The sequence below is a fragment of the Sinocyclocheilus anshuiensis genome, unplaced genomic scaffold, assembly GCF_001515605.1.
Source record: "Sinocyclocheilus anshuiensis isolate Anshui unplaced genomic scaffold, SAMN03320099.WGS_v1.1 scaffold167, whole genome shotgun sequence".
Taxonomy (NCBI): Eukaryota; Metazoa; Chordata; class Actinopteri; order Cypriniformes; family Cyprinidae; genus Sinocyclocheilus; species Sinocyclocheilus anshuiensis.
Window position 1 is genome coordinate 609,323 of NW_015552552.1, and position 14,762 is coordinate 624,084.

The 14,762-nt window shown below is 35.5% G+C and overlaps 2 protein-coding genes across 3 annotated transcripts in view; one reads left to right on the forward strand and one right to left on the reverse strand.

Annotated features, from left to right (window-relative positions):
- The window catches only part of LOC107664481 (receptor expression-enhancing protein 1-like), a 17,987-nt gene extending 9,361 nt beyond the window's left edge, over positions 1-8,626 (forward strand). Inside the window, exons 6-8 of the mRNA XM_016455070.1 lie at positions 1,307-1,478; positions 3,330-3,601; positions 6,252-8,626. Of these exons, the coding sequence (XP_016310556.1) occupies positions 1,307-1,478; positions 3,330-3,601; positions 6,252-6,329 (522 nt within the window). The 3' untranslated portion in view covers positions 6,330-8,626. The remainder of the gene's footprint in view (positions 1-1,306; positions 1,479-3,329; positions 3,602-6,251) is intronic.
- A 439-nt stretch (positions 8,627-9,065) lies between these two features.
- Positions 9,066-12,961, reverse strand: mrpl35 (mitochondrial ribosomal protein L35). Of its 2 annotated transcripts, none has more exons than XM_016455074.1 (4): positions 12,806-12,854; positions 12,266-12,428; positions 10,166-10,310; positions 9,066-9,359 (listed from the first exon to the last, which is right to left on the reverse strand). In XM_016455074.1, exons 1-4 carry the CDS (start codon positions 12,807-12,809, stop codon positions 9,171-9,173), a joined length of 501 nt encoding a protein of 166 aa, XP_016310560.1. In that variant the 5' UTR covers positions 12,810-12,854; the 3' UTR covers positions 9,066-9,170. The 2 variants fall into 2 exon arrangements, with proteins under 2 accessions (XP_016310560.1, XP_016310558.1); XM_016455072.1 differs by lacking the exon at positions 12,806-12,854 and adding an exon at positions 12,859-12,961 and having other exon boundaries at positions 9,068-9,359.
- Positions 12,962-14,762: the final 1,801 nt, after the last annotated feature.

Below are 14,762 nucleotides of genomic sequence, written 5' to 3' on the forward strand. Positions count from 1 at the left end.
ACCAGAATCTGTTACCAAAATTATCGAAATCTGTTACCAAAATTACCTAAATCTATTACCAAAATTACCAGAATCTGTTACCAAAATTATCGAAATCTGTTACCAAAATTACCAGAATCTGTTACCAAAATGATCGAAATCTGTTACCAAAATTACCAAAATCTATTACCAAAATTACCAGAATCTGTTACCGAAATTACCGAAATCTGTTACCAAAATGACAGAAATCTGTCACCAAAATTACCGAAATCTGTTACCAAAATGACAGAAATCTGTTACCAAAATTACCAGAATCTGTTACCAAAATTACCAAAATCTATTACCAAAATTACCAGAATCTGGTACCGAAATTACCTAAATCTGTTACCAAAATTACAGAAATCTGTTACCAAAATTACCAAAATCTATTACCAAAATTACCAGAATCTGTTACCAAAATGACATAAATCTGTTACCAAAATTACAGAAATCTATTACCAAAATTACCAGAATCTGTTACCAAAATGACAGAAATCTGTTACCAAAATTACCAGAATCTGTTACCAAAATTATCAAAATCTGCATATAGATTTGAGTGGTTTCGTTTTTGTCTAGCAAGAAACAATAAATAAACATAAGTGCATGCATAAATAAAATATAAACAAACAAATAAATAACATTTTTAACAAATAAAAATGGTAACAGCGATGCAAATTTAGCCTAAATTAAGCTATGTCTCAGTAAAGCCTAGCTACTTTGGGGCTAAATGGCTTTGGGACAATATTGGTTTGTAGATATAAATTATAGAAAAATATTTATTTGATGTTCTCTTCTTACAATAAATCTGGTAACAGGGTTGAATAGTCGAGCATGACAAATGCAGTCAACACTACAATTCATGTTTTTCAAACAGGGGGAAATCATGTAGCAACAGGATTCCGCATCTATAATAAACTGAATTATTAATTAAAAAGATGTAAAAATTATGAGTTTAATTGTTTAGGCTTGATATGTTTATCCAGAAGAACATGGGATTTATTGCTTAAAGGTATCCGTTTGATATATCACTTTTGGGTGTAGTTTACATATCCCATATTGACTGGTTGTTAGTTTATTTGAGATAATATGTGTTTCTTTTGAAGTTAATATTTACTATATTTATGCCTTATTATAATTTAAGCAGATGGCATAAACAAAACATACTTCCACATCTTCAGGCTAATTTTTTATAAACAAAACAGATTGCTGATGATAGTCTAAAACACAGCATGACAGTATTTAGACCATCTTAAGGAGTTCCATCTGACTCTCCATGTTCTCGATCCAGGGCCAGGGCGTTCTCTCTGAGCGACTCCGCAGCTTCAGCATGCAGGACCTGTCACCTTTCCAGGCAGAGGGCCAGGCACAGAATGCAAGTTCTGTAACTACTCAACCTGCAGCCGTGCAGCACAGAACACGCACCATGATACACAGCAAATCAGAGACGGGTTACAGCAAGGGTAAGCAAAGCCAAGCCGAATGATCAGTGCTGTATTTCTCCTAACCCTTTGAAGAAGATCCTACTATCAGCCAATCAGATTTCTGCTAATCCTGTTTGGTTAAGCTGCTTCTCTCAGTCATCCTTTACATGCAATTAATTCTTAACTTGAGTGTTGCAGCCCTGCCAATTTTCTGGGTAAATGTTTGATTAGGAAATTGTTTATTATTCTCTAGTCTTTACCTATTGCGTATTACTGTGATTCAGTGAAAGGATCATAGAGAAGCATGTATTTCTCTTAACGGATAGTTCACCCGAAAAAAGAAAATTAACGTTGTTCAAGTCATGTTGTTTCAAACCCATATGAGTTTCTTTCTTCCATGGAGCACAAAAAAAATATTTGGCAGAATGTTCCTGCTGCTCCTTTCCATACAATTCAAGTGCATGACAACGGGTTGTTCAGAAATGTTTCAAAATGTTGTAGAAAAAGATCCAAAAGGTACCCACACAAATTGTCTGCAACATTCCAAGTGCTCTGTAGTCATGCAATGGCTTAAGGAACAGAATAAAATTGTCACTCCCACTCTAGCTCTCAAATCTCATTTACGTCTGCACACATTTACATACATATATGGCAAATCAGGGCAAATTGCGCCATCATTGATGTTAAACCTGTTTTTATTGTGTGTGTGTGTGTGTGTGTGTGTGTGTGTGTGTGTGTGTGTGTGTGTGTGTGAATTCCGTACACTTTGTCACTTAATGTTGACACATTTTTTAGGTTAAATAAATGATCATTACTTACACTATCAAGGAGAAAACACCAACTAATGCTCTGTTTATTGTGTGTGTGTGTGTTTTATTCACTTCCTATTCACTTGAGATAAATGCAAAAGAACTGGTAGGAAATTCTGCTAAAGCTCTTCTTTTTTTGCTCGTCAGATAAAGGAAAGTCATATGAGTTTGAACTTTTCAAATCCATTCCATCATATTGTATGTGTCTGCCAGCCATTTATCAATACATAACAACCAAATAACAAGACGTGAGGCCTGTTCACACCAGGAACGATAACTGCTTTTCCATTGTTTTTCTACGTAAAAATGCACTAGAACAATATGTTTCATCATTGCACTTGTGTCTTTTCCAGTGCGCCCCTCAAAAAGTTTAACTGTAAAAAAAATGTCACTAGACTTACATTTCTTTTCCATTCCAATGCACTGCGTGTCGCATTTTTAAACCCAAAAATGCATTCTGTGTGAACGGCCCAGTACAATAAGGTTACAAAGGAACAATGACGAGGGAATTACTTTTTAGAGCAAATTTTGATTCAGCTGATGAATGCTAAATACATTGACAGCCTATCAAAATCCATCTGACTGTACAGAGCTTGAGTATTAATAAGTGGAGGACAATATAACTTCAGTGTATATATAACAGAACATTATCATCCACTGGTGTGGACACTAATATAGTCATCATTATAGTTTTAATTATCATTCTCTGTGTGAATTGGCCTCTTTTATGTTTTCCCCTAGTACAAGAAGTGATTAGCTAGGGTTAAACAGGCCTTTCCTATTCCAGTTACACATGTGAAAACACACTTTAGGAATGACAAAATGTATCAGATTCTCAAGTTGTTTTCCCCTGCACCAATCATTTTTAGCAGCATTGTCCTTCACACAGTGTCAAAACTAACTATAGTAACTAAACATTTACTATCATTCAGCTTTACATGATTTTTGAGTCTTCCATAATGGCATCTATAATGGATAAGACATAAAAACACTTGGCTCATTATTAAAATATATTCAGAGTAGAGAGTATAAGTGCAGTTAGAGTCACAATTTGTTTTGATGTGCTGTTGTAATGGTACAGGCCATGATTTTGACATGACTGAATATGAGATGTTGAACTTGGAGCAATATTCCCCCATTGAGCCTCCTGGTCCGCTGACACCCACACCTACCCCGACCCCATCCCAGCCCACTCTGCCTCAGCCTGAGCTCACAACTCCACTGCTTTCCTCTCCTGAGTCCTTCCAGGATAAATCCGCATCCCAACCCATAGCCTCAGAGGAGCCTGAGGAGAAGGAGGAATTTGCCTCATCTGCTTCAGTCCAATTCAGATTTAAGAGGCGTGCCCCTGAGGTACCCCTGTTTTCTGATGGTTAGCTGTTGACTGAGAGACATTGTTACACAATTGTATGTGTTTATAAGATAAATATAAGGCTTATTCTCTCAAAAGGTCAGGTTTGAAAATGCTAGCTACTTAGCTGACAAATTTTTGTTATTGAATAACTTTTTGTTATTGTCTCTTATTATTGATCCTTTCTGCTGGTAATAGGTTCTTTCTAGTGGAAAAGGTTATTTGGATTACTAAAATGTCACTCTAAGAAAAAAAGAACCGTTCACTGAGAGGAACTGAAATGTTATAGCATCACTGTGAAAAACCCCTTTAGGTTTTTAAGAGTGTTAGAGTAATGTTTGATTCATAAACCTTTATTTTTTATAATTTAGTACTGTTTAAAACTGTTTATTTCATCAGAATTATTGCACTTTCACACAATTACAAATCAAGAGAATCTCAACTTGCGTGGTTTGCTTGCAGATTTAGTCAAAGCAAACAGTCCAAATGACTGCGTGAAAGAAAACAGACTGCATTATACTATTATTTTAGCAGAATATCTAGTGCATGTGTATATGGTTGCCAGGTCGGGAAGTTTAAGTAAACCACTGGGTAGAAGATTTATCGATTCGAAAGAAAAGCTTGTTTCAGGAAAAATAATAAACTGTATGCTTCATATTGCATATGATGATGCTTAATACATAGAGAGAAGCAAGATTAAAATCATGGTGCCGCCCTGTCTTGATTCTGCTGTTTTCCTGTTTATCTCTGTAAAGATGCTTTGTCACAAATTGTATTAAAGTGCTGTAGAAATAGTGACTTGACTTGACCACCCCCTTGCAGTGGACCATATTTTGTTGTGGTGGTGGTACTGTGACTTCTCCAGAAGCTGTCAGCTGACCAGGAATTAAATGGGATGGGATTTCATTTGTAGCTATTGGTCAGAGTAGCCCTGCCCTGTAAAGAACTGAGTTTGCTGCTTACAAGATTTGTCTGATGTGAACCATGTCCTGAACAAAACAAAAACTCAGTGCACCTAAGATTAAGATTTGTTGACTTGCATAATGCTTGGAAGAGCTACACAGGCAACTCTCAAGGCCATGATGTTCATCACTTCACTGTAATTGTCTATAAATGGAGAAAGTTCAGCACTGTTGCGACTCTTAAGAGTGAATGTCCTGTAACAATGACTGCAAGAATGCCATAATGTCATACTTGAATTCATTTCAACATTCCTGTAGTTAAGATCATGCTGCTGCCTTTTACAGATGTGTGGAAGGACAAGAGTAGCGTCTAAAAACACACACTGTACTAAAACATTAGTGTGTAGGAGCACTTACAGGACTCACAGTTGTAACTTTCTTTCTTGTAATTATGATTTTATATCTGAAAATTTAGACTATTTCTTGTATTTGCGATTTTATGTCTCGTTATAGCGTGTTTATTTTTCACAATGGTGACGTTTTTCATATAATTTCTTACAATGACTTACAATGACTCTATATTCTGCAAATACTTTACTTGTAATTGTGAATATATTTTGTAATTGCAGTTTTATATCTCACAACTGTGAATTTGTTTCACAATCTTTCTTGGATATTTCAACTTTAATTCTTGTAATTTTGATTATATCCCACAATTTGTACTTTATATCTTGTAATTGTGACTTTGTAATATAATTGCATCTTTCTTGTGATTTCAACTTTAATTCTTGTAATTGTGACTATATCCCACAATTTTGACCTTATTTCTTGTAATTGCGACTTTGTTATATAATTACAACATCTTTCTTGTAATTTCAACTTTAATTCTTGTAATTGTGACTATATCCCCCAATTTTGACTTTATTTCTTATAATTGCAACTTGGTTTCTCAATTGCAACATCTTTATTGTAATTTTGACTGTATTACTTGTAATTGCGACTTTGTTTCACAATTGCAATTTAATTTCTCTTAATCTCATAATCACTCAATTCTGGCTTTATATCTCACAATCACTTTATTTTGATTTTAATAATCTATAAATAAACTTCACAATTACCTTATTTTTTACTCGGATGCCATGTCTACACTGGCCTGGACTGTTGTTGCATCACAACAGCTTGAGGCTGTCTACACTAAACGCGTCAAAGCGAAAGTTCCAAATGCATTTTGTCCTGTAGTCGGTAGTAGCGCAAGTGTGTAGAGTACGTCAGAAATAAAACGGGGCATTCATTTACTGTCTGTGTCTCATCCAATGTGGAGAGTATCATTGATTATAATGGGTTTACTTTGATTTTGTCGCATCGCTTGTGTCCGATGTAGACACTATGTGAGAAATACGCTTCCATAGATTGATAATACTTCATGTTTAATTTTGTTTTGCTTTGCTTTATTCTTTTTTGCTTTGTTTTGTGTGTACATCATTTTATTCTTACATGAACCAAAGCTAGTGGACCAGTTTAACCCTTGACCATTCCACAAATACAACCAACCTAACTGACTAAAAACAGGCCTTTTTACACAGAGCATGTTAAGTCATGCATTCTCAAACCGTGTTTGTCTTTCCTTAGACTGACACATCACAGAAATATACATGCCCTTGCTCATATTGACCTGATCATGTTTATTTGTGAACAGTAAACATGAAGTGTGCATTGCTCTCTGATTTGATACCTCTTCTTTCTCTCTCAGCCTCCTCCTAGAACCCTAAGACCCGTCACCCGATCCAGATCAAAGAACGCCCTCTCTTCAGACACTGAAGCCATGTGACTGTGCATATGCTCCGAGAGCGCTTTAGCTGTCTTACCTGCAACATGAGGAGACGCAACAAGAGAAGGCAGGGAGAAAAAAAAAAAGGAATGCAGCCAAAATGTTGAAATATTCAAAAGCAGCCTTGTTCTGTAATGAGGTAACCAAAGCGATGCCGCAACCTTTCGCTTCTGATCTTTGACACTCAAGGGGGAGGGGATTCATTTAGGTAACACGTTTGTGTACATACTGCTGCTCTGAGAGTCTTTGGGGGTTATTAAACTTGTTTTGTATATATTTATGGTATGTTTGAGTGTAGACTGTTTGATTTTGGGAGAAACAAACGCATGCATGTCCCTCTGGTCACCCAACCATAATCACTGCACACAGTCATAATACGTACTTTACTTTTAGGGGGACTACACTCATTTTGGGTCCCCCAAAGCCCCCTTAACAACTACTGAGTAACAAGGTGTTTCCGAATCAGCCTTTCTTAGAACAGAAGTTCTTAGTGAAAAAGTACTGCACTGATGTGGTAGGTGTGTTTGACTGCATTTATTTCATAATTTACGTATCAACAAATGCAAAGGATCAGCTGTACAGAAGGAGTTTTTAATAAAAGCTTGTAGTTGAACCAAAAAAGGTATTAACCACAATACCTGACGTGATTTAAAATAGATGGACAAAGTGCAATGGATTTTACACTTCTTAGAAACTTTCAATAGTTCAGCTATAAACTCAAAATATTGTGCTGTAACTTCAAATATATATAAAGTTAATCAATAACCATCTTGTTAAAAATGCACTAGAAACTTTACTAGACACAAAGAGGTAATAGGTTGATATTTATGGACATTCTTACTATACTTTATTAATTATTAGGCATGTACAGTATTTTTATCATTTCAAAACTCCGCACTGATCGATCAAACATGTATTTTGAAGTAATCTAAACGGACGGTTTTCTGTTATTTCCTAGCTGGCTTCTTAAACGTCTTCAGTTGCTTGATGTTGCATGTATTCACATTGACAGTTTGAATGTGTCTCACATTTTTGGCCTCCGCTTTCTGAACGTGTTCAGTATTAAAGTACCTTATCAGAGATGAGCAGGCATTAGTGGTGATTTGGTACAACACAAAGCGGGTCCTTTAGTCAGTGTAGTCGTTTTACTTTTGTAGCAGTCACACAATTAGTCATATGAGGAGAAACAAGTGTCTGAAAACACTGTAATTACACTAGCATGCATCACTGAGAAACTCACAATTTGCTGTTCTATCATTCCTGTGTAGCAGTAACTATCAAAACACATACTGTAGCTGAATCTTAGAACATTCTATATTTAGAAAGCTTTTCACAATGTGTTTTATACTGTGAAAATGATGACAATCCTAATCTCATAAACACACTTTGTCAAATTACAGATTTTATGTATTTGAGATCTTGTAGCTGTTAGAATGGTTATATCAGACTTCACTGACAAAATATCTGGCTCAGGAACTGTTTTTGTCATTTTATCACGATTTCATTTAGACTTGTGATTATATTATCTACAATGTAAACTAAAAAAGTCATTGGAATAGTGATAATCTGGTTGGCTTTCTTTTCGTTGGCTTTGTGTTTCTAGTATTTACAGTGAGATTAAAATGCAGCATTTTCTCTATGTATGGAACCATCTTTGGCCTTCTACAGCATATAAAAACATCTGACTGTTGCTTCTTTGAATATTCAGGTCATTAAAGGCACAACCTTTGAAATTTCATACTATGAAAAGCAGTTAAGTTGTGGATTTAGGTGTTCTGTCATTCAGCTATTTATGAACTTAACCCATTTTAATTACAATCAAAATGGTGTAAATTATGAATTTCGTGGATTACCATCTGCATTGTCAATTTTTGAATATGAAAGTGAGACATTACATATGCACGCTTAATCATGTCAGATGAAGAGGTGTTTTTAAATTCAGGGACTTGAGTAGAGGCTGCGCCTTAAAAGACTAGAAAAGTCCTGGTTCTCTGTTAAAACCGTTTGGAACTGAACTGTCATGTATTTTTGAGTTGTGTGCGTCAGGTTGTTCAGATTAGGAGTCAAAATGTCTTTTCACTATCCTCTTAAAACACAACGGCTTGCAGCATCTCCATAAAACAAGTATTTCCATATTCCACAGCTGTCATGTCTGGCAGGCCAGAATATACTGTATCTCATTGTTCAAAGTCCTTTATTGAATAAATTTTGAGTGATAAAGACAGAAGTTGATGTAAAAGAGTGAAATGATCTGTTTAAAAACAATGTATTGGCATTCAGCAATTAAAAGGTGAATGTGAAACAAGTCTTGTGAGTTATTTAATCTCCAAAATACAATATTAACCTTTATTTCTGTCCATGATCTAGTCTAAATAATAGTTACAAATAAAACAATTAATTGTATAATCTATATTATATATATTTTTTGTTGTACTAAAATAAATTAGTTTTAGCTAAAAGTTGGGACTTATAAAGACAACAGAACCACAAAAAATGAACGTTTATATAATCAGTTAATTCATTGTTATGAATTTTCAGTGTTTCATCAATAATAATTGTATTTGAATTAATTTCTAATATCAATCTAAACACCACAGTTGCGAAGCACTTCATTCAAATGCAGAAAACTTATATTCCTAAATTCCTAATAGAACCAAATATTCCTGCCATATTTACGCAAAACCGTGTCTCCAACAATGGGTGGACTTTGAAATAATAACAATTTATAAAATTGTAACAACTGAAAGAATTTATTTGGATGCATTTACACATGAATCCTCACCATATTTTTTAATTTACACACACTTTATGTCTCGTGAACAGAATAAGGTTAGGAGGGTTTTACACCTTCAGATTCACTCTATCATGGTATTTCTGGTACGGGTCGTTGAGGTACCAGTTTCTTCTTTTCCAATAGGATGTTGTCATTTTGTCCAGCAATTTACATTGAGTTTTATTACAGAATACATGTTCTCTGAGGCGCTTCTTGCGGGCTGCTGACTTCTTCCACAGCTTTTTCTTATATCCTGCCTAAAAAAAACAACAGTATTATCGAACACATGAAGACCAAGTTTCAGTTCAGGGGTCTCATTTATAAAACTCTCCGTAGATTTCATTCTAAAAGTGTATGTACACTGAAAAACTAGATTTTGCGTATGCACAAAAGTTTTCAGATATATGGAGATTACCATATATGGAGATTACAACGCCTAGTTTTACTATGCATGACCTCATCTGCATATCATTTCCATGCATATTCCCACCAGCAGTCTCCCATAATGTCGAAGTGCGCATCATTGATCATTGTTCTCACTAAAAAATATTTTCTCATAAGATGAGATCTGCAGTTCAGTTTAAAGATGAATTATTGTGCACCTATAGCACTCCTCGCTGTCAATAAAAGAGGAAAAGTGATCAAGCGCATTTACTACAAAGATGTCTAAATTCATATAATTTTGGTTTAAGTTCTGCATAATGACTTTATGTAATTTCTGTCATTATCTCCATATGAGAGTCGAATATTTAATGTAAATGTATATATCGACATGAAAACAGAGCTTAAAATCATTGTTTTTACTTCATTAATTTTCTCACTCCAGGAAAAAGAGTTTGTACGCATGGGTCAGAGATTACGTGCAGGTGCGCAAATTTTCCCGTTAAGTTTGTTTTTATAAATCCCAAATTTTGCGCAGGAAGTAGCGTACGCCTCTTTCAGGGCTGTTTTTGTGCGTACGCAACGGTTATAAATGAGGCCCCAGGTGTGTAGGCTGGATTTAAATACCAGACTGCCAACTAATTGTATGATATTTCTGAATAATATGGAAGCACGAAATTACCTTTCTCCTCACCCACAGGCCACAGTGCAACCTGAGAAACCGTTGAACAACCGACTTCACAGACTTCCTCTTGCCTTTCCTCAGACTGTAGTATGTTAAGTTCCTGACCGGCTGGAGCATCAATGAAGGGATGAGGGGCGTTACTCTGCAGAACAGCAAAGGTCACCATTAGAAAATACACAAATCTTCAGTCATAACATGCAATACGGTGTCTGCCAACAAAGCAGACAAGGCTTTTAGAGCAGGGTGCCCAACTTCGGTCCTGGAGAGCCACAGTCCTGCAGAGTTTCCTCCTCCAAACCTATAACCAAACACACCTGAACAAGCAAATCAAGGTCTAAGGGTTACTAGAAAGCTACAGGCAGGTGAGTTTTTATCAAGGCTGAAGCAAAACTCTGCAGGACTATGGCTCTTCAGGACCTAAGTTGGCCATCGCTGCCTTAGAGCATGTAGTATTTGGTGTAAAGATTTAAGCTTGTGTGATACTGCTTTTATCCACCTTATTTTTTAACATTGAAGTAAGTTATTTTTAACATCAAAGAATAACAATGCAGTAACAAATAATGAACCTCTCTGCACTACAAGCCAGTGTGTCCAATTACCACAATAAATTAAAATAATATTGCTAAATTTACATTGCAAAGGTGGCACAGAAGCGTTTCTGAAGTGGCATTTAGGTGTCTTTACACGGACTGTCTAATGCTGCTCAGAGGTGGAATAAATGCATTTACACACATACAGCTATATGCTTTGATACTAGGGGCTGATGTAGGTCAGAGCAGGCCTAATCTAGTCTGACTTCTATTCTGCATTACATCTTTACACTGAATTTTGACCAGGCACAGAGCAGCCTTAACTGCTCCGCAAAGAGACCTTCTATAATATAACTGCAACATTAAGCAGCACAATGGACTGTTTTTGTTACAGCTAAAATAGCTGGAAGTGGCTGAAACCGGAAGCCTTGCAAAGTTTTCACGTTAAAAATAGCTATTATAGCTATACAATTCCAACACTTTGAACACAATATTGCCAGTTAGGTTATTTCTGCTCAGCCAACTAAAATATTTCTTAACGTAAAAACAGAATCAACTGTTGCCCATTTTAGAGCAAACACTCCTAAATATTGTATTGGTGTAGAGACTAATAGAGTTATCTTTATGGTCATCGTTTTTGGTGTGAAAGGGCCTTTAAAAAGTAATTTCCACAATACTGTTTCTGTTATTGTTATAGTTGTGACGTGGACTTCCCTATTCTGATGGAATTAGAATGATTATTAAAACTTTATAGTTATCCTCATCCTTGGTGTAAAGGGATAATTCACCCAAAAATGAAAATTCCTCATTTACTCACCCTCAAGTTGTTTCAAACCTGTAGGAGTTTCTTTCTTCTGTTGAGCATAAAAGAAGATATTTTGACAGTTGACTGACTTCCATAGTATTTTCTTCCATACTGTGGCAGTCAATGGGTAGTCATTCAACTGTTTGGTTTACAATATTCAAAATATCTTCTTTTGAGTTCCACAGAAGAAAGAAACTCATACAGGTTTGGAACAACTTGAGGGTGAGTAAATGATGACTTTTTGGGTGAACCTTTAAAGGTTGTACAGTGGTGGCCAAAATTATTACAACACTAGTATTTTCACCAGCTAAAAATAGTTTTAAGTCAGTTATTTCTATCTTTTGCTGTAGTGTGTCAGTAGGAAATATCAGTTTCTTTTAGCCATTAATTGTAATAATCCAGTGAGATTTTTGTCTGACAACAGCCAGTGCTCCTCACAGAGATCTGATCTCTTCATCATCAGTCTGTCTGGGATGACATGAAGAAACAGAACAAACTGAGACAGACTAAATCCAGAAGAACTGTGGCAACATCTCCAAGGTGCTTCTGTGTGCATTGAATTTATTTAATACACGAGTTTCACAATTTGAGTTGAATTACTGAAATAAATGAACTTTTCCACGACATTCTAATTTATTGAGATGCACCTGTACTATTGTACTTCTAATAATTTTGGCCACCGCTGTGTAAAGACACAAACAGAATAATATACATTTAAACAGACAGACAGACTGGCAAATGTGTGGCTAGAGCAGGTCTTACCGCTTCAGCAGGCCGGTCTGTTGGAGGGGAGCAGCGGTGTGAACAGCAGGCAGTGGTCTGGAGACATGTCTCTGCACTACAGCTGAGAAACCAGCTGTCTGTGGGAGTCTGACAGCAGGAGAGAGACAGTCTCTGCCTAAAACCGACAGGGGTCTCAGCAAACCTGACCAACAAAGGAGAAAAAACTCCAGTTTACAGAGTACAGCTACATGAATACAATACATACTGATAAAACACAGTATAGTGCATGGACGTTTTGTGTTGTCTAATGGTATATTTTATCATCATTACATACTAATTTTTCACATTCTACCACAATGATATAATCATAAAGCAACAGAAAGACATATAAATGAGATGTAGAATAATATAAGATCAAATTAAATAAAAGGTCGAATAAACCGTAATAAATTGTTATATTGCATCGAGGAGAACCGATTCCAGCGCACAAACGTCCTTTACACACTGTAGCGGACATAGGAGACTTTTATTGCGTATTCCTACGCACAACAACTTTTAAGAGTCTATAAAATCTCGTACACATATTTAGCTATGTATTCTGACCATAAAACGTAAATATGCACACTTCATACCTGACAAACCTCTCGTCAAGGTGGCCGCCATATTAAACGCTACTGAGGCATCGACTACAGTGGCCGGTTAGGACAAACAGAACGCGCTGCGAGAATACACATAGTGGAAAAAAGGTCCTACCAAAACTGAAATTGATTTCCAGAAGTCAAATATAAAAAGAGAAATAAATGGAATTAGTCTGCTCTTTTTCTTACACCAAACACTAGCTCTAGATAAACTGTGAAGAATACTACATCGTGCAAATGGATGCTGGCTTTGTTCAAACAAAATAATAATAACAATAATTTTTTGGGGGGGAAAGCGCCATCGAGAACATTTATCGTTTATATACAGTTTTCTATTTGAATATACTTCAAAATATAATTTATTCCTGTGGTGGCAAAGCTGAATTTTATCAGCCATTACTCCAGTCTTCCCTGTCACATGATCCTTCAGATTTTTTGTGTGTGTTGGAAACAGTCGTGCTGCTTTTGTATATAATAAAAAAGGTTATTTTGTAATCTATTTTATAATAGAAATCTTTTGTAACAATATAAGTCTTTACTATCACTTTTTTAAATGAATTTAACATATCCTTGCTTAATAAAAGTATTCATTTCTTTCAAAAACAAAAACAAAGTACTGACCCCAAACTATATATAGTATTTAAAGGCACAGCCTCTGCTTAAAAAGGGTCAAGATTGCCTTTCTCAAGTGAGTATTTCACATAATTTAGTTAATCCAGAAAGTGTGACCCTATGGCTGAGGAACACTATGGGATTTGTGCAACAGCTTGCTGGAATCACAGAGCAAATTTTAGGACTTGATTTTCACATATCATTCATCACTGATGTTAAAAGAACATTTCTAAAATAAAAAATAAAAAAGAGTACACATTATTTTCCCCTGCAAAAGTGGAGTTTGTCAAGACGTTGTTAAATGGATGCTAAGGTGTAATTATGCATTGTGTATGAGTTTTATGAAGTCGCTGGGGTTTTTTTGGGGGGTGATAACCAGGGCTTTTTTATATGCAACAATGTGTTGTTTATAGCATTGTTATTTCTGTTGTCAAAAAGAGTCAAAAGAACCCATCCCCAGAGTCCCCAACTTCAACCAAAGCAACTTTAAATGCTGCTTTTAAAGTATACATTAAATCAGATCAAGCATTTGAGAGTCAAATGCTAACATCATACTCTACTGTCTGTGGTGAAAGGCAGTGATATGAGCTAAAAAAACATTGCTGTGTTTGTTTGAACACCTCAATCAGCCCAAAACAGCACCACTGGCTTTTGGGCGGGACTACCAATGGCAGATGGGGGAGTTTTTTAGAGAACCTCGTTTGAAAACCAAAATTACACACTTCTAAACCTTAGCTATCACCAAAAACTAAACATAACCTACACTGTAAAAAGCGATCAGCTGACTTAACATAAAAAGTGAGGAAACCTGTTGCCTTAAAATGATCAAATAAACTTCATGCATAATTAAAGAAATCAGGTAAGTGAACTTAACAATTCTGAGTTACACTGACAAATAAAAGTTATTGAAACAAAAGAAAATGTGTTGCGGTCACTTTTTATTTTAAGTTGGACTAACTTAAAATGTATTAAATTGCGATTACTTGAAAGTGTGAATCTACTTGACTTAAAACTAACAAGTTAATCGGAGTTCTGTCAACTTGTACTTAAATTGAGGAAACCCGATGCCTTGAAAAGTAACCACAACTTATTGTACGAGTAATTACAATTCACTTGTGACTGATTTGATGTAATCCTATTTGATTAACTTCTTTCAAATTGAAAATTGTAGGCTACTAATACAATTCTCAAAAATACAAAACTGTTCAAAACAGACTGCACAAAAACATTTCTATGAAGAGTTGTCAAATTAAGTCAACTCACCCATATTTATATATATTATATAT

What these genes read in the sequence shown, in the direction of transcription:
- mrpl35 (XM_016455072.1), bottom strand. Translation starts at nt 12,889, where the DNA reads ATGGCGGCCACCTTGACGAGAGGTTTGTCAG. An exon ending in CAGACCGGCCTGCTGAAGCG is followed by an intron (nt 10,311 to 12,265) that starts GTAAGACCTGCT and finishes GCTGTTCTGCAG; the next exon opens with AGTAACGCCCCTCATCCCTT. An exon ending in GCCTGTGGGTGAGGAGAAAG is followed by an intron (nt 9,360 to 10,165) that starts GTAATTTCGTGC and finishes TGTTTTTTTTAG; the next exon opens with GCAGGATATAAGAAAAAGCT.